This window comes from Scomber japonicus, chromosome 7 (genome assembly GCF_027409825.1).
Source record: "Scomber japonicus isolate fScoJap1 chromosome 7, fScoJap1.pri, whole genome shotgun sequence".
Lineage (NCBI taxonomy): Eukaryota > Metazoa > Chordata > Actinopteri > Scombriformes > Scombridae > Scomber > Scomber japonicus.
This window is the reverse complement of record NC_070584.1, coordinates 22,671,779-22,690,220: the sequence shown is the minus strand read 5'-3', so window position 1 is coordinate 22,690,220 and position 18,442 is coordinate 22,671,779. Positions and strand designations below refer to the sequence as shown.

Genomic DNA, 18,442 nt, shown 5'->3' with positions numbered 1-18,442 from the left:
TGGTAAAGTTTGACTGTGTGTGCAACAAAGATTATGAGCATCAGTTCAACAATGATTAGATTCTTTAATTTGGAGATTTTTCTTCATCTGGCACTCGTATTTTTGAGCCATTTCATAAAAGTTATCGGTGGCTTTAAACATTTTGTTTCTCCTCACATCATGACAGGTGCCTGATGATAAAAAAAGACAATCCTCCAAGTTCATCCAACATGAACTGCCTAAAACCAAAATGTTAAGGCCTTCCTCTAAACTTTGTCCATTATTAAATGTAACATGACAGACTTTCGGTGCAAGTTAGAGTTCACAGTAAATAATTACAGCTGACATGTTTTCCTCTGCACGTGAATAAAATAACCCAAAACGATTTATGGCAGGTTGTGAAAACAAAACTCAAACATTTCCAGACAGTGAGGTGAAAATTATTCCACTCAACGACTGTCACATCTCCACTCTGTGGCGACACGTTTGGTTAACATATATCAATCGATAACCAAAACATCTGAAAATGACTGATATGATTTTGTTTTGTTGTCCCCCACAGTCAGTACCAAAGTAATAAATAACAATAGAGAGCAAAGCGGTCAGAAAGTGAAGTTTAGACATGGAGGAGCGTGGGAGAGGTTGTGTCACTGGCCCTTTCATGATAGACTCGTCTCATTATTCCTATCCAGAACTAACAGCACTTGCCTTCGGTCTCATTTTTGAAGTGCAGCTTTGAAGAACAGCTGTTGGGAGGGCGGCTACACACAGTAATGTCTATGACAGCTACCCAGAGCGAGGACACTCCTCCTTTAGACCACATATTGGTGGTTGTTGCTGTAGTTTGACGTGTAGGCCTGTCTGCTGTACTGAAAGTGGTCAGTCAGCACGTTGTTCCAGCTGTGCTGCTGCTCTGAGCCGTGGGAGAAAGGCACTGACCCATTGGCCTGGACCTTCTCCAGCGCCGGGTTGTCAAAGGTCATCAGGTCCTGCTTGGAGCTCGGCAGCAGCTTCTTCTCCTTGTTAGCATCATACTTGGCCTGTTGGCAGAGGGGAGAGGCAAAAAGGTTTTAAATGAGTGAGTGTCTTCTTCTAACTGGTCCCCTGGTACTGTACTGCGGCTGCAAACGGATCCTAAATAGTCTGAGTAGGTCAAGTGCAGAGGAGGATTTTTCCATAAGAGGATAAATAAAGTCCAACTTAACTTTAATATTTACATTTAAGTCAAAGGAAAACAGCCACAATTTGGAAGGAGAGAGACTGAAATGAAAAGATGCTTTTAGACAGAACACAGAGTTGCTTACAGTTCAGGAGGAAAAATAACCACTGGAGTGTAGATGGAGTAAAAGGCTGGTAGAGAATATAAAGACTTTAAATGTACTGTAAGTGTTTTTTGTGTATTGATAGTAGCACTTTATAAATAACAACTGCAGGATGACTTGACCCATAAAAAAACGATATTATCTGCTGATATTAGCTCGTCATATTTAGATTGGTGTTGAATATTTGCAGGCAGAAAATCTAAAAACTTTTACACTTCAGGGTTAACTGAAGGACAATCCTTCATTTCAGTTTTATTTTCTGTCCCTTGCTTCATTTGCCCTTACTTTCTCCTCCTTCCCTCTTCTATGCCTGCCTGATCTACCAACATCCAGCAGTCAGGCCAACTCACCTTGTTGTAGAGGAAAACCCCGACTATCGCTGTCATCATACCCAGCACATTTGTGGGGCTGACCGGGTTGCGCAGCATTAGCAACGAGATGCTGATGACCATGATCCTCTTGGTGGCGTTGGCAACGGCGTAGCTGAGTGGGCTGACGAGGTTGAGCACACTAAAGGCGATGACGTTCTGGGCGAAGTTGCAGAAGCCGCTGATGAGCAGGAGGAAAAAGGTGCCGCTCCATTCCGAAATGCTGGACTGTGAGGATCACAGTAAAGTCAGATAACGTTCATGGTCGTAAAATCAACCGCATGCTGCTGAACTGTTGCTACGAATGTCAGAAGATACTGAAGAGCTGTTGCTGCTACTCACCAGGTCTCCATTCACAAGAAACACAGAGAGGTCCACCAGAACCCAGGTGGGCAGCATGAAAAACACAGCATTGAAGCCCAGGATGTTGAGTAGCCTCAGGTGGTGGATCCGTGTGTCACGCAACACCTTTCAAAGAAAAAGAACATTTATTAGAAGAGTCCGTGAACGAGTGGGTGGACAAGTGAAAATGAGAAATGATGAAAAGAATAAACTAATTATTTTGGCAAGTTTGTACAAATTTTTTAAAATGAAAAAACAATGTGTTTAAAACCTCAACTTCTCTTTTGAAGAGTTGCAATGGCTGCTAAAAGTCAGGCTTGAACCAATTAACAAGGTAGAACAAACACATGATTCATTTATCCTGAGGAACATGTATGTGTCTTAGCAGCACTGTGCTACCAAACAGATCAACAACAAGCAATAAAGCAGTGCAAAGACAAAACAAACATTTGAGTTGCAAAGACTAAAAGTGATGATGCTATTAGTGAAAAACTGGCAGTGCTGGTCAAACTGGTTGTGCCTTCAAGGCTACGTATTTATAATAAGTACAGTACATATTAATAAAATCTGCCTGAGAGGTCAGAAAAGTGTACAAATCTGAGTGAAGCTATGTGCATCATTTTCATTAAAGAAGCAGTTGAAGATTAAAATACTTCAAAGTTTTTGCAATTTTCTGAACAGTTTAAATTGTCTAAAGGATCATTTGTGAAAAGTCTCACTCAGTGTAATGTAACCACCATCTTGTGGCAAGAAACAGTATAGCAGTGACCTGCATTCAAAAATAGCCACTAATACTGTGCACAGCAGCAACATGTTGGAAAGGTTTAAATGCATCTTAAATTTGCATAAAACTTGCTTATAATGTTATACAAGACATTTTATGTAACATTAATGCAATTAAGATATATTCTGTAAATCTTATAAAAAAACGTTAAAATTAATGTAATTGTAGTAAAAATAAGTCAGAAGTTATTCAGACATTTCACCCCCCCCCCCCCCCCAGCATGAGGATGATTTACCTTTTTGGAGAAGATGTTCTGCAAAGAGAAGCAGAGTGTGGCGGCCAGAGCGCTGATCAGCCCAGAAACATCAAAGGAGAGCTCAGTGGCGGTGGCCAGCAGCACTCCGCCAATGATGGGAATAAGCGATATGTACACCTGCAACATAGACCACACAGAGATAGACGCAGAGTCAGAACAAACAAACAAACAACACTTTAGGGGTTTATAATCCAGGCCAGTCCAAGAAGTACTAAAATGTAATTTGAAGTTTCAGGCAGTTTCCCAATCTGGAGTTCGGGACCCACTTAGCAGGCTCCAGAGAAAGTCTTTATATTAAAATGTAGAGCTGCAATGATTAGAGTTGAGTTTGTAGAATTTTGATAATTGATTCATTTAAGCCATTCTCAAACAAAGCTGCCAAACATTTCCTACTTTTAGCTTCTCATTTGTGGAGATTTGCTGCTTTTCTCCATTGTTGTGACAGTAAATTGTTGCAATTTAAGGGTATTTTTCATTACTTTCTAACATTTTATGGACCAAACACATGAATCAATAACTGGCCGGTTAATTGAGAATGCAAACAATTGTTAGATGCCGCCCAACTAAAATATAAAATAATATGTGTGGCCTGTTGCCATCTAATATTTGTGTGATGATATCTGAGCACCAATTATTAAAAAAAAGTCATTATCACAGTGATTTTGGCCTGGTAACAGTGTAGTAAAGTGGGTGTTAGTTCAGATTGAAATGTCACATTTTGAAAGGTGACATTTCAAAACACTCCTCGGGAAGTATCGCCACATTTTGGCTTAAAAGACACAGTTCTGTAAAAGATATGCGGTTAACTGAAAGAGAGTGCTGCAGGAAGACTATTAATCTATCAGACACGGTTGAGATGAAACAGCATTTTCACCTCCAATGAAAACTTCCAGCCTTGTGTTAGTGGAGCCAACTTGTTGGACCACACATTGAAACGTTGTAACAGCTACAGAGAGATTTATGTGCCTGTTGCAAATATTGCTTCATGAGGAACGATAAAAGATTTGCAGTAGTTATGAAACCCCACTTGTTCACTGACTCTCCCACTCCTCTCATCCAACAACTCTGCATGAAGCTGAGAAAAACCCAACGCTGAGCACTTATTAGCTGCTAAGTTACTGCCATCAAACAATCAAACCGCCCACAGCTTCATTTTCCAAGGAACTCATCTCCCACTAGCAAAAAGCCAGAGGAGTAAAAGACCAGTATAAACAGTCTGGGAGGTTATTTAGCCAAAAAAATTGCTCAATATAAGATACTTTTTAAACAAAAACAACATTTCAGTCACTGACCCTCTTCAGATATATGCTGACAAATGGAAAGCATTTTGTTTGGAGGCAACAGGCTACACTGTGTGGCTTAGAGTGAACTCCTCCACCTCCTCCTCACTTGGACTCAGATTCACATCAATATAGTAATTATTATTATAGTATGTAATTAAAGTATTAAAAATCACATTTATCAGCTCAAAAGTTATCTGAGACAGTCAATGATATTATCTGTAAAATGTCAAAACTATCAAAAATTTAGAAAATGGTATGAACCAAATAGTCTCTAATGTCCCCCGCCATCTAAATGAAAAAAGGGGGTTATGGGGGTTCAACTCAGCATCCAAACTCAGGATATGCCAATGTTTCTCTTTTTCCTTTTTAGTAGGCGTTTACTCAACCAACACACCTGTCAAAAAGTCATGTGGGCAAGAGATTTAAAAGGTAATAATACTAATAATAATAATAATAATAATAATAATAATAATAATAATGGAGCCAAGCACTAAAATCGTGGACTGGACCTTTAAACGAGCAGTCTTTTTTCGATGCTTAGCTCTTATTTTGATTGATGATTAAACAGTCTGAACAGGATGTACTACGTGGAAGCAGAGTAGCGTTGCGTCACACCATAATCTAACATAATGGTGTTGAAAAGTTAACAAAATTATCATCTGTCTACACACCAAGACCAGTTTACTTATTATAACACAAGTGTGCTACTGGGAAGTGGCTGTTTGGCCTCGTCTATTTTGGCACAGGCCTAGATTTCTGTCCCATTTCAAGTGTCCTTACTTATTTAGAGAATTCATCCTAAAAGTCCTGCACTCAAAACTTCCTGCACTCAAAAAAAGAAAAAGAAAAAAAAGAAACGTGGAGGAGAGGAGGGCATCACTTAGATCATGTTTGTCTAGATTTACAACATACAAATCTGAGCTCTAAAGTACTTATGCGTAATATTAGATGCTCCAATGTGTTTCGTACAACTTAAAATTCCTCTGTAGAGTCCAGTGCAGCCTGCTCCTCCTCAAACAAGACCTGCACACACACACACACTAACACGTCATCGACACCTACCTTCCCTGTCTGGACACTGAACTTGGCAGCTGAAAAGTAAACATGACAACCTGATGTTAAGACTCTGACGTCCCCTTACAAGCCGCCTCGCCTGTGAACTCTTCCTATAAATGTCAAAAGAAAATTTAGTTGAGAACTTCTCGTTACTACTTGGGATGCCCCTTCAAGTCTCTCCAATTGTGTCCTGATTCATTAACACCAACTAGACCAGACACAGATATTAGGTTACATTATCAGAAAATTCAATACGATTAAACAAAGTAGCAGAGCATGAAGGAAACGTTCTCCAGTTTCATTTAGTACATGCAGACGTTCTTTCTCATGTAATGCAGCCAAACCTGACAGCGAGTTTCACACCAGGATACGCTAAATGACTTAAATCGATTCAAGTTGATTTACCAGTCCGTCTAGTGTGACTTCCTCCTACAGTGTTTCTCTGCTGATCATGGGTTTATAATCACGCGTGAACTGGTGATTTGTCCTCTTAAGGCCAACTCATCTTCCTCTATTTCTCCTATAACTCCACACCAACTATAGCACCACCTGCACACACTCACATATTAAATTATACATCTTATAGTACCCAAAAGTAGTGAGTCAATTTGGGGATTTACCAGATGAATGTGGGGAATACAAAAGCTAGTTAGTTAGCCTCCTTGACCTCCACCCTCCCACCCTCCCACCCTCCCACTGAGCGTCTGATGAACTGTGGACAAAAGCCCCTGCAGATGGCCGTAACATGATGCAGTACAGTCACAGAGTGTGCCACATCACCACTCCTGAGAGACAGAGCAGGCCTTGTGCCTTGTTTGCTGTGTTGAACCTACTCACCTTCGTGGTTTGCTTCTCCTTCATGATGATTCTCGATAACAACACGACCCATATTGGCATTGTGGCTTTGACTGTGGGAAGAAGGAGAAGAAGAAAAAACAAAAAATAGCAAGCGTCAGTTTGGAGAGTATACACATTTATTTATTTCATTTATAAACATTTAATTACATGCTTCAATAGCAGGTGGAGAACAGGAGACTGTGTGTTTTTAAGCTGTAAAATGAGGCCCATGTTGTAGTTTTAACATTGGTGCATCAGAAACAGGTACACGCCTCTGTCAAACAGTCAACTGAGGTCACATGACTCAATTGTGTTGCGTCATTTAAACTCTGATTGACGTGGTGCAGTTTATCTGTCAATAGCCGCTGCTCCACCCTATGAAAGAAGTCATTTAAATGATCAACACTTATTTACTTAGTGGTTTAAAAAAAGACAAAAAAAAAAAAACATTAAGTGACTAAATTGGATCCAGCTCGGAAGTTTGAACAAGACTTCCAGACTAAAAAAAGATTTTACTGAATGACATAACAGTTGTGTCTCCCAAATGGGGTCTGAAAGGTCTTTTAAATAGTTTAGGGGGAGGTTTTCATTTGAAGTTTAAATTTATTGGATGCACATCATTAAAACTGATGCGGTAAGTATCAAGGTTGTTTTTTAGAGGCTGTAGTGGGTTTTCCGCTCAACTATTATAATGAGGGGAGTTTTTATTATTTTGACCACCACACTTAAATCAAACGAGGGTAAATTCAATGAGAAATACCCTCTTATTATAATGCATGATACAGTCCACACTCGGAACGGAACATTATAACATTAAAGGAGGTTCGTTTCTTAGCTGCAAACTAAGTGTACAGTTTTTCATAATGTCCAAACTAACTCGCAGTAAGTGGCTAAACGAGTACTGATGGACCTGAACAAGCTTTAGGTATTGACATGGCAGCTATGGATCCATAAATATGAAGTTAAGACAGATTTCAAGATGTTAGTTTGACTGTTTTATTGAGTTTTATGTTACACTAATTTAGGCTAAAACAGTCCTGCTAACTAATCCAACCTGACTTTAACGGAGGCTTTTTTGAATTGTGTTGCAGGTGTTTTTTCCCATCCCATGCATAACAATGTATAGATGATTTCTATCACTAGTAACTAGTCTCTGTAACTACAAGCCTCATGATTCATGAAGGTGTCTAATTGCAGGGCTGTTGTTAATACTCCGTTAGTTTAACCTCTGTGCATGTAAAGAAACAGTCATATCAACATCTCAGTCTGTTTAATGTCGATTAAAAGGTCAGTCAAACTGAAATTAAACAATTCCTCACTCTTTAAGACATGATCTAAACTCTGCAGGTCTTTGGATCGGACAGTAAAGAGCCACAGCTGCCATGTTTAATTTAGTATGTAGTTTCTTTCTGAGTGGACGGATGAGTTTTCATCAGCACTGATTCTAGTTTTGTCACTTAATTACAGAAGCAGGAAAACATATTTTCAATGTTTGGACTTCCTGTAAGTCACGTCAGAGAGACCCCTTGTAGTCTTTGGACTTAATTTGGGGACCAGTGGTTTTTATTAAAGGACTACATATAGTGACATTAGTTTAAACTAGGTGTATGATGTACCTTAGTAGCAGCAGATCTCGTGTAGAGACATGAAGCCAATTTGTGTTAAATTGAATTAGTAGGTAACTTGATATTATATTTCACGTGAGGTTTCGTAGGAGGGAAAAAATCTAAATTCTAAAATCGAATTCTAATTCGAAATTCAAAGTTTTCTTAAAAAAACACTGCATTTAAGGGTAAGTTCACAATTGTTCCAGGTCTCTCTTAAAACATCAGTCAGGTGCCCACATGAGCACTGAAACAGGCTTTCCCCACTGTCATCATTCCTTATATTATTTCAAATCATAAGGAAAGAAAGTAGCATTTATATTTTTCTTTAGATAGAAAACATTATGATGAACTTTAAGTTATTCTTTCATTATGTCTTTCTAAATTTTGATCTGCATGTCCAAAATAAATGAAAAATAACATGAAACATAATTTTTGAAACTGAAGCAGTTCTCCTCGCTGTAATTGTTCCTCCTGTTCATATTGACCATTAGAAGATCCATTTGTGATACACTTACAGTCATATCAAGTGAACATCTGCCACATTTTCAGTCCTTTAAGCATAAAGTTCCCCCTCTGTGTTCCCCTATTGGGCTGCAGTGCAAGAAGAGTAACAAAAAGAGGAACCTTGGTACTAAAAAGACTTAAACATTGAAAGATATCTACTTGATTTGACACATTTGGAAAGTATGAAAAGGAGGAGTGATTAAAACAAGAATAAACCTACTTCAGGGTTCATTTGGGCAGCTGATGATTGTTTTAATTTGTTGTTTACAGCCTTTAAAAAAAAAAAAAAAAAACAAAAAAAAAAAAACAGTGAACACGTCCTTTAGCAGGTTCAGGATTGGACCCTCCCCCCTGACGTACAACATGTTAATTAAGTTGACTTGCTAGCTAACAGCAGCTACTTCTTCTTTAGGTGAAGTCCAAAAAAAGCGATTCAATTTAAAGTTAGCAGCCACATGCTAAGTTGATTAGCCTCATGAAAGCCTGCCTGTTCTCCACCTACAGCTAACTATTATCTGAGGCCCTTGTGCTGGTTAAACCACCTCAGTGTTAGCCGAGCCATGCTAACATCAGCTGATACACACAGACACATCATCACGTTTACCGGCCGCTCCAGGTGCCCGGTAACATCAACATGACGCCAGCAGTACTCACCGGTGTGCGCGTACGACACGGGCACTTTCCATATGCTGAAGTGAGCCGACACCGACGCAAAGTACTTCCCGAAAGCTAGAGGCAGGATGTACCATCGGTAGTACCTGCTCGGCAGCTCTGTTTTGGGGACTCCCCATGCCCGCAGCAGCGGCGGGAGGAAGACGACGATGGAGACGATGTGGAACAGAGAGACGGTGACTGGGTACGGGAAGCCATTCAGGATGATTTTGTTAACCACGTTTCCCCCCGAGCTGACCGTGTACCAGAACGCGCACAGTGTAGCTATCCGGAACCCTTCCCTGACATGGGTCCGCTCCACCGCAGCCATCTTCCAGCGCGGAGTGACGAGTCACCGGCGGAGCTGCTGCACCGGAGAGACTGCCGTTAAGCAGCGGCAGTGCAGCACACAACTTCCGGCCTTCAAAATAAGACAGCCTACCTGCGATTAATGATAATAATAGTAAAAACACTACTACGTCAATTACTACTACCATTAATAATAATGTTGTTGTTGTTATTAATAAGAATAATATATAATCTCCATTTTACCTTATATAAAAGTGAAACAAAAAATATATATAATGAATGAATTAATAATTACATTGTCTATAGTTCATTTGTTCAGCATTTTGTCATACATAAACATAATTTCTCCAGATAGTGTTTAAAGCAAAACTGAAGCACCAACTGTTACCCAATTAGATTTTTCAAGCTCCCTCTCCTTGGAAAAGCTGACATTATACTGTTAAAGGCCATTTACACACATTCCAAATAACACTGGAACTCTGCATATAGAAAAGCTTTCATTCCTGGGGTTGGGTTACATTTATGGGAATTAAGTTTTTTCTGTTAAACTAAACACTTGATAAACATATCACTTTGAAGTTGCTTTGGATTAATAACATCTGCCAAATGACAAAATGTGAAAGTAATTGTAAAATGCAATCACTTGATATGTCCTTTCAGCTCTAATTACATTTACAGAGGATAAATGCATTGAGTAGTGCATCCAGAATGGTGTAATTCTCTCATTAGCATAAGAAGGTTGTTTCCTAAAAAATTCTGAACGTTTTATTCACGTAGAGACAGCAGATTCATTTGTGAGTTAGATTAATAAATAAATTGCAACGTGCCAGTTGGGCTTCAACTACCTATTATATCAAGTTGGGAAGGTCAAATCTGAGAATATGGACATTCTTTTTCCTTCATACACACTAAAAGAAGACAAAGATTCATAATTCCTGCAGTTTTTTTTATTAACACATATCAACATGTCCACTTAAAAGGACTAAGTAGCAAATATGTTCTCTTCTGCATTCAACTGAACACAAAAGGCTAATTTCTGTACATTCACTAAGGCTCTGTCTTTAGGGAAAACACAGGTTTCCGTAAGGCAAACAATATCTAAAGGAATGATATTAAGTACTTTATCCAGCATGTCAATTTATATTTCAGTTCTTCCTGACAGTATAAAGATGCAACCTAGTAGCATAGTCTGCTCAGCCATCTTAAATTTATATTTTACAACCTAAATACACAGTAAAAAGAAAAGGCAAGTATAAAATAAAACTAGTTCACATTATCAAAATGTGTAATTTTGGAGAGTTTTCCTGTGTAAGGTAGGTTGGTGTATCAGCAGGGAAAGTTTGGAATGTCGCCACTGCATAACTGATTGATTCTGAACGGAGAAAAAATGATTTAGTGTCGTCAGAACATGTATGTGACTCTTAAAATGAATGTGTAAATGTGAATAAATATACATGACAGCCACCCTTCTCGTAGCCCTACACAAGCTTCTCTTTCACTCACCTCAAACTGCACAGTCACATCTGGCAGTTTCATGTCACTTCATTTAACAGAAATGAAACCTCATAACACAAGAAAAAAAAATCTACCATTTATAACTGATTTGTCTTTTATTATTTCTGCTAAAAGTCACATGTGAGGCAGTCGTGCAATATTGGAACAGCGGCTCTAAAACAGGGAGCGACAGATAGTTTTTCACAGTTAAAAGATAGGTTCATGTCTGTTTTAAAACAATTCTCACATGCCTGAAACCATTTTTATAGTGTACATACTGGCAGTGACAAGACACCTTCCTAACATGTTTCCAATGAAGAGACCAGTGAAGTGAGTGTGCTAAGTTAGACTTTTTAGTACAAAATGTGTTTCAATCCCTCCACCACACCTCAGCAGCTGAACACCATTCACAAAGACACAAACAGGGAATTTAGGAAATCAGCTGAACATTACTAATGTATTTCTGCACTGAATGAGAACTGCATTTTGTCGCTTATCTCTTCTCTGTAATTGTGATTAGGAGGATTTCTTGGTGGCCAGTATGGACAGAAGGAACAATTACAGCTACATTGAGACATGTGAGTATTGTATTAAGATACACTTGGAAAAAACTGTGAACCTACCCTTTAATAGAATTGTTCGTCAATGGAAATAGTGATGAGGATAGCTGCTTAATTTCAGCTGCTTCTATGACCTTTTTCTGGATTTCAGCATGTTGATACACAACCTCATTGTGATTATGTATCTTACTACTCTATTTAAAGATGATACAGGTTAATAGAGTCATAACTTTTGATTAATGTGGGAAAAGTCAATTAAGTCACATTCCCACGAGGCATGTGCTTATTGATAAGCAATTTAACATAAGATTAAACATGTGGCTGTGCAGTATGGTGTGATTTTCTCTCCCATACAAAAGGATGGCAGGTGTTAGAGCTGGTCTTTTGTCTGCCTGGAAAACTCAATTGTTCACTTACTGAGCATAAATAACTTATCAGGCAGATAAATGCATAGCCTTTCTCCTTCACACTGTCCTCACACAAGGTTCAAAAACTGATAAAAAAACACTGATTTTGGCCTCTGCCCTCCACACACACCAACACATTAATTCCATTTTCAACAACAGTGCAAAACAGTAGTTCACACTCTGATGAAGTGTTTTCATACACTCAGAGCTGCTCCGCTGCACGCTGAAGGCAACTTACACCTTCCCATTCAGACACTAGACTAGACCTCAGTTTCAATCCAAACAGACATATGGCAATATGTTCAACCTGCTCTCGTCTCCATGTGGGTCTAAGGAGATGCACTGTGTCCAGTCGTACCAATTACCCTTCGTGTCACGGCAACCGTTAACCCCAGACCAGTGCTGTGTGTGTAATCTGTTCAGGTCTTCCTTGTTGACCTCTCTTTCAACCCCTGGTAAAACCCTGGCTGGGAGCTCTGATGCCAGTACGACTGTTTTCTTGTCATCTTTACTTCGGTGTTCATCTTTTTTCATGTACTCTGTCATGAAAAAGTGTGCACCAGGAGTGTTGGCCCCTGATGATGTCAGCACGTTGCTTTGCTGGCTAAGGTACGACTGGATGATCTCGCTCCTCGACAGCTCTTTCCAGTCGGTCTGCTGGAAGGGACTGGGAGGAATCGGAATCTGCGGATTCTGCTTCAGCTGTTCTGACCACTGAGGTTCAGGTCTGTGGTCCACCCTGACCTCCTCCTCCTGGGAAGACTCCTTATGGAAGGAGGATTTGATCTGCCCTGTTACAGGGTTAAATGTCAATCTCCTGTCTTTTAACCTGACAGGTTTAGTACCATCATCTACAGTCTGTCTGTCTAAATTTACCACATAGTCCTTCGGCCTGTATTTCTGTCTTTTCCTTTTCTCTGTACTGTTAAACACACCATCATCTTCCAAACTGACCCCATCACTGCAGGAGGAGGCATTCGAGTTATGAAGAGGCGCACTAAGAGGCCTGCTTTGAGAGTCCAAATCTGTAGACCACGAACTGTCAGTGTGCAAACCCTGAACACAAACATTTAAAGGCTGAGAAGAAGGCCCCAGCCCGGAGGTGTCCACAGACCCAGGCCTCACAGTGGGGCTAGAAATACTCTGTGCTTGTGGTGCATTTTGTTTGACAACAGCTTCCTGTTTTGGAGTTTGAGGACTGTGCATGGAACCTCGAGGGCTTCTGGATCGACACTGCCCCCCAGAGGCAGCTTGCTCCGGTCTGGCTTGCTGCTGCAGAACTGATGTTTTTATCAATGAAGAAGTGCTAGATGGCTTGCTGTTTCCCGGGGCACTTGGATGAGGTTTTACAGCGTTGACAGGGATTTTATTCAGCCTGTCATTGTCCACAGGCTCAGAAATCTCCTTTTCTAAAGGCTGATGCACACGACTATCTGTAAAAATGTCAGAGCTGCCGCCAATTCCATTGGTTGGCAGCTGTTTGGAATTCTGTATTTTATCATTAAGAGTTGTTTTGGTTATCTTGGCTGGTAAGAGCTGTCCCTCCTTCTGATCGCCCTTACGTTTCCTGTTGCTCTGCTTCTCCACCTTAGGGGAGTAACAGTTGTTGAAGTCATTTCTGTTCTTCAACTCTGGACCTGTTTTACCTGATGGTGTCGTGGCAGCTGGAACAGAGATGCAGGGATGAGCACCACCGTTGGAAGACCATGATGCCGGACCGGTGTGTCCTCTGGACAACACCTCACTCTTCCCCGGCTCAATTAACTTCTGCCAGTTTCGCAGAAGCTTCTTGGCCCTTTTTGCAAGATCCTCATTCTTGGTTTTCTTACGGACATCGTTGATGAGTTTGCCAAGACGAGTTTCCTGTAAGAAGATAAGATGGGTGTGTTTTAACCTCTCCAATTCCGATTCAACTGCATTTTTATTTTGTTCATTTCTTACCTCCAGTGCCTCTTTGGTGATAGGATATTTCTCTAAATAAGAGATCACCTCCATAACCATCACCATGTTGCATATCTGCTGAAAAGATACAGATATATACATTATAATCCAGAGACGTCACAGTGCTGTCAGTCCAGGTGCTTGTATGTAGATGTTGTGCGCTTATTAGCCCCATTACATTCAGAATCGCAAATCCCATTATACAGATGAAGAGGGGCAAACAAAGAAGGTCAAGACATAATTTGAATAGACTTTCAAATGAGCACCTGCACACAAGGAAACGGCATATTCATACTGGTTTCAGTAACAATATGACAAACTGAGAGTGCATGCAAATATGATATTTTATCTCACAAGACCACCAAGTGAGATCTTCAAGTAAGACATGAGATAAATGCTGTCCAAAGTTGAGCATTAATTTTAATATGGGCCTGTAAACACTTCTTATCTGTGGTTGTGAGAGATGACAATACATACTGCAAAATGATATGAAACTTGTCAACAGCACTGGTTGTACTGGACCATTGCAGGTAACATAATGCAGACTGTTTTATGGCCACAATGTGGACTTCTTTGGTAAGGTTACTCATAACAAGGAAATAAGGCAAGCTGAGTCAGTGACCTCTTTTAAATCTAAGCCCAAAACACACTTTTATTCAGACTTCCCTGGTTTTACACATCTTACTATTTTTATTTCTTGTCAGAGTGACGATTTTACATTGTTCCTTTCGGTCGTTTATTCTTTAATTGTTTTGTGTTTATATCTGCGATTTCATGTGACGCACTTTGTAATTTTGTTAAGTGCTACAGCTACATAATTAAAGAGATTATTAATGATTTGTCACTGGATTAGCCCAAAACTGAAATATCTGTGTCATTACTTTATTTATCTAACTGCTTTAAAATTGACTTTCTAAGAACTTTATGATATCGTGATGTGTATCAGTTGTATCAATTAAAAGATTAATTGCAATGCCTGCTAGGAGTTAGAAGATATCTAGAAGAAACATCAGCTTGGTAAATTGTGAGCTAAACGCTTTGAACACAATAGCATATAATATAATGCAAATTTAATTTTGTTCTATTCTCAAAGTTACTATGACAAACGTAATGCAAGTTAACAAAGCTTATCAGATTGTCACAGCAGTTTTCAGTCGATGGAAATACTCACAATACAGCCAAACTGCCCAGCATCCTGCAGAAGTTTGACTTGATATTATCAAATCTTTGGGGACAATACCAAATTTGGTTGTAACATAATTATTGTCATTCATTGAAAACTGAAATAATGATCCAAGCAAATCTCACCAGCTTTGTTAACTCAACATGTCTGTCACCTAAAGTCCATCTCTACTCAAAAACAACATTTTTCTTTTTCTTGTTTTCTACAATTAAATGTTTGAGCTTCACTATGCACAATGAACGTGTAGAGTTTGATACTAAAAGGCTTTTTTCACATTCATCTGCTGCCAGTTCGAGCTGGAGTTTTGAAATTACAAACATCTTTGAAGACAGTCATGGTCCAATATTCACCAGTGTGATGTGGAAACTACCCAAACACTGAGAGTAAACTTCACAATGAAGAGTGAGACAGCTTGTATCCAGCTGTTAAACTTCTGAAATTAAACATAATTGCATTTTCATAGATTTTGGATTTTTAATGAGGGAGAGTTGATGTCATTTTAAGGTTTTCTAACTGGAAATGGAATAGTTTTCTATAGAAAGAAAGAGCATATTAGACTGAAATTATTATACATTTTAGATGATCTTTTACTTATCCATACAACATCTCTAGAGAGGATCTTTAAGTCCACTTTTCCCCAGACTACCACTTCATAGCTGTCAGCTCAGTGTCGCTTGTCTCCAGTAAGGAATCACTGGTTATTTAAATTGTTCAGTGGACATAAATAACTCAACGATGCAACATCATCAGTGGCCTCCAGCAGCCTGCTCGCTGGGCTAATGTGTTAGTCAGTGGTTGGTTATTATCTGTTTGTCTTTTGTTGTGTATTACTGTGTATGTATCTATGTGTATTTATGAATATGTGTATGTATAGACTGTGAGCTGTGAGATATCTCAATTTCTCCAATGGGATTAATAAAGTATGAATCAATGAATCAATCTCTCTATCTATCTATCTATCTATCTATCTATCTATCTATCTATCTATCTATCGTATGTGGTGACACATCAGGTTTTGTGACCTGCAGGGTTGGAAGAAGTACTCAAATCCTTTATTTAAGTGTCAATATCACACTGTAAAAAATATTTCATTACAAGTAACAAATCCTGCATTTAAAATACTGAAGTAAAAGTACTAATTACTGCTTAGAGACAGATTTCCTGAAAAATTAGTACTTTTGCTAGAGTACCTTATAACCAGCTACATAAATTTAGCTTAATATACTTTAGCTTAAGTACAATGGTAAATGCAGTTACCTGTAATGAAGTATTATAGTACTTACAGTAAGTATAGCTGGTAATACTTCCATACTGTAAATTAAGTAGTATTTTAAATGCTGGATTTAGGTGGTCATACTTCTATACTTTTACTTGAGTATGATTTTAGAGGCGAGATTTTAGCTATAATAAAAAGGTACTTAAAGTTAATTTGTGGGTCATACTTCTATACTTTTACTTAAGAATGATTTTAGATGCAGGATTTTTACTTTTAGTGAAGTACTATAACTAATTTTAGCTGGATTATACTTCTATGCTTGTATTTGAGTATGATTTTAATTGCAGGATATTTACATATAATGAAATACTTAAAGTGCATTTAGGTGGTCATACTTCTATACTTTTACTCAGGTATGATTTTAGAGGCAGGCTTTTACTTATAATGAAGTACTTTAAGTAAATTTAGCTAGCAATACTTCTATAATTTTGCCTAAGTATGATTTTAGATGCAGGATTTTCACTTGTGATGAAGTAGCTATATTTACACTGTGCTACTGAAGTAAAGTATCAGAGTAGTACTTCTTTCCCACAGTGCAGGTCACATATCTGATGGGTCACCAAATACTCTGTAACACCGTAGTGTCTGGCATCAGTGACTCTCGCCAACTAGTGATATTAGCGAGCAAACAACATTTAGCTTGGTAACACTGCCTGCCATTACTCTGTCAGCCCTCCGTGCAGACCTGCAGCCGGCTCGGCCTCATTGTCTAACCCCCTCTTCTTCGCTTCTCTCTTTTTGGGAAAACTAGCTTCTCTCTTTTCACTCACATTGCTCTGGCCGTCGATGGCCTGCAGCAGCCGGTCTCTCATCACCTGCGGAGTGGCTGTGGCCGCTGTCATCGCCTGGCGGTGTGTCTCGGACTCGGACAGCAGAAAGCCTCCCGGAGAGAGAGACGGCGGTGAGAAACCTGCCGACACTCACAGGCCCGACGGGAGCTGGTCTGCGGGAGCGAGCATCATGTCTCCTGATGCTTTATTTTTTTAATCTTTGTGTTTTTCTGCTCGCCGCCGTCACGTATTATTTGACAATTCAGGCGACGAGAGACAACAGAAAACCCCCTCTCCTGGAAGCGACCACCCCTCCTCGGCTGGTAGCCTCCTCCTCCCTCCTCCTCCTCATCGGGCTTTTTGTCGTGAAAGGCATGATGGGAGAGTGTTACGTAGGCAAGCGTCAACATCACCACGCTGTGTTCTTCCTGTCGCCTCCTGTGCTGTATTGTTACCACAGTCTATGATTGTTACATGCAAGATATACATTAGACAATAGTATGGACTTCATAACAAAGGTTATATGTATTTTATAAAAGAAAGGGTTTAGATTTTTCCCTTTTCTTTCTGTTGGCTTTCTTAAAACAACAATCAGGTGCCCAAATGAACACTGAAACTCCTGTTCTTATACAGATCATTAGAAGATCCCTTTGTAATGCATTTACAATGATAGATATGGCGACCAAAATCCACAGCCTTCTTTCTGTGCAAAAATGTATTTAAACATTTATCTTAAGCTAATATGAAGCATCAGCCATCCAAATGAGTTAAAACAAATAGCCTAGATATCTTTCAAGGTTAGTCTTTTTTAGTGTCGTCCCTTTTTTTGTTACTATACTTCCATCACAGCTCAATAGGAAATAAAAAGAAAGAATATGATACAAAAAAAGACTGTAAATGCGGCAGATACCCACTTGATATGACTAACTCAAACTGCTGAAACCTCATGTAAGCTTCAGATCAGCTTCAGATAAATGCAATTTTGCACAAATGACTGTGTGAATACTCTGTGGGTTTTGTCCCCCATCACTCACATTGTAAGTGCATTTACACAGGGATCTTCTTATAGTCAGTATGAACAGGAGGAATGATTACAGCAAGGAGAATTTCTTTCAGTATTTCACTGTTGTTTAAACAGAACTTGAAAGATTTTGAACCTGTCCTTTTTAATGTTTTATTTTTTTCCCCTTTATTCCTTCCCTGCCATCCAAATGAGTTAAATCAATTAGATATCTTTCAGTGTTAATGTGTTTTTAGTGCTCAAGTTCCTCTTTTTTTATCATACATCCACCACAGCTCAACGTCCAAGGAAACACAAACAGGGAATTTGATTCTAAAAAGACTGTAAATATGGCAGATGTCCACTTGATATGACTATCTCAGGCTGTTGAAGCCTCATATAACTTCAACTTTTAAATGTATTTTGGTATAAAATGACTGCGTGGAAACACCCATCAATTACGCTGAAAGTGCGTCAGAAGGAGATCTTTTAAGATGGTAAATGGAGTGTACT

General features: G+C 39.2%; 2 protein-coding genes across 3 annotated transcripts; both read right to left on the bottom strand.

Annotated features, from left to right (window-relative positions):
• Nucleotides 1-295: 295 nt before the first annotated feature.
• On the bottom strand, nt 296-9,345 carry slc35e1 (solute carrier family 35 member E1). The gene is made up of 6 exons (XM_053322308.1): nt 8,993-9,345; nt 6,228-6,298; nt 3,031-3,168; nt 2,012-2,137; nt 1,652-1,897; nt 296-1,019 (listed from the first exon to the last, which is right to left on the bottom strand). The coding sequence occupies exons 1-6, from the start codon at nt 9,318-9,320 to the stop codon at nt 792-794; spliced, it is 1,137 nt and encodes a 378-aa protein (XP_053178283.1). The 5' UTR covers nt 9,321-9,345; the 3' UTR covers nt 296-791.
• Nucleotides 9,346-10,304: 959 nt separating this feature from the next.
• On the bottom strand, nt 10,305-17,244 carry LOC128361670 (mediator of RNA polymerase II transcription subunit 26-like). 2 transcript variants are annotated; one of them, XM_053322193.1, is made up of 3 exons: nt 16,930-17,244; nt 13,701-13,778; nt 10,305-13,622 (listed from the first exon to the last, which is right to left on the bottom strand). In XM_053322193.1, exons 1-3 carry the CDS (start codon nt 16,999-17,001, stop codon nt 12,033-12,035), a joined length of 1,740 nt encoding a protein of 579 aa, XP_053178168.1. In that variant the 5' UTR covers nt 17,002-17,244; the 3' UTR covers nt 10,305-12,032. The 2 variants fall into 2 exon arrangements, with proteins under 2 accessions (XP_053178168.1, XP_053178169.1); XM_053322194.1 differs by having other exon boundaries at nt 13,701-13,775.
• Nucleotides 17,245-18,442: the final 1,198 nt, after the last annotated feature.

Excerpts from the sequence above, each read along its gene's own strand:
- slc35e1 (XM_053322308.1), bottom strand. The coding sequence starts at position 9,320 with ATGGCTGCGGTGGAGCGGACCCATGTCAGGGAAGGGTTCCGGATAGCT. Across the intron at positions 3,169-6,227 it reads AGGAGAAGCAAACCACGAAG|GTGTACATATCGCTTATTCC; the intron begins GTGAGTAGGTTC and ends TCTATGTTGCAG. Across the intron at positions 1,020-1,651 it reads GGGTTTTCCTCTACAACAAG|GCCAAGTATGATGCTAACAA; the intron begins GTGAGTTGGCCT and ends CTCTGCCAACAG.
- LOC128361670 (XM_053322193.1), bottom strand. The coding sequence starts at position 17,001 with ATGACAGCGGCCACAGCCACTCCGCAGGTGATGAGAGACCGGCTGCTG. Across the intron at positions 13,779-16,929 it reads CCATCGACGGCCAGAGCAAT|CAGATATGCAACATGGTGAT; the intron begins GTGAGTGAAAAG and ends GTATCTTTTCAG. Across the intron at positions 13,623-13,700 it reads TCACCAAAGAGGCACTGGAG|GAAACTCGTCTTGGCAAACT; the intron begins GTAAGAAATGAA and ends ATCTTCTTACAG.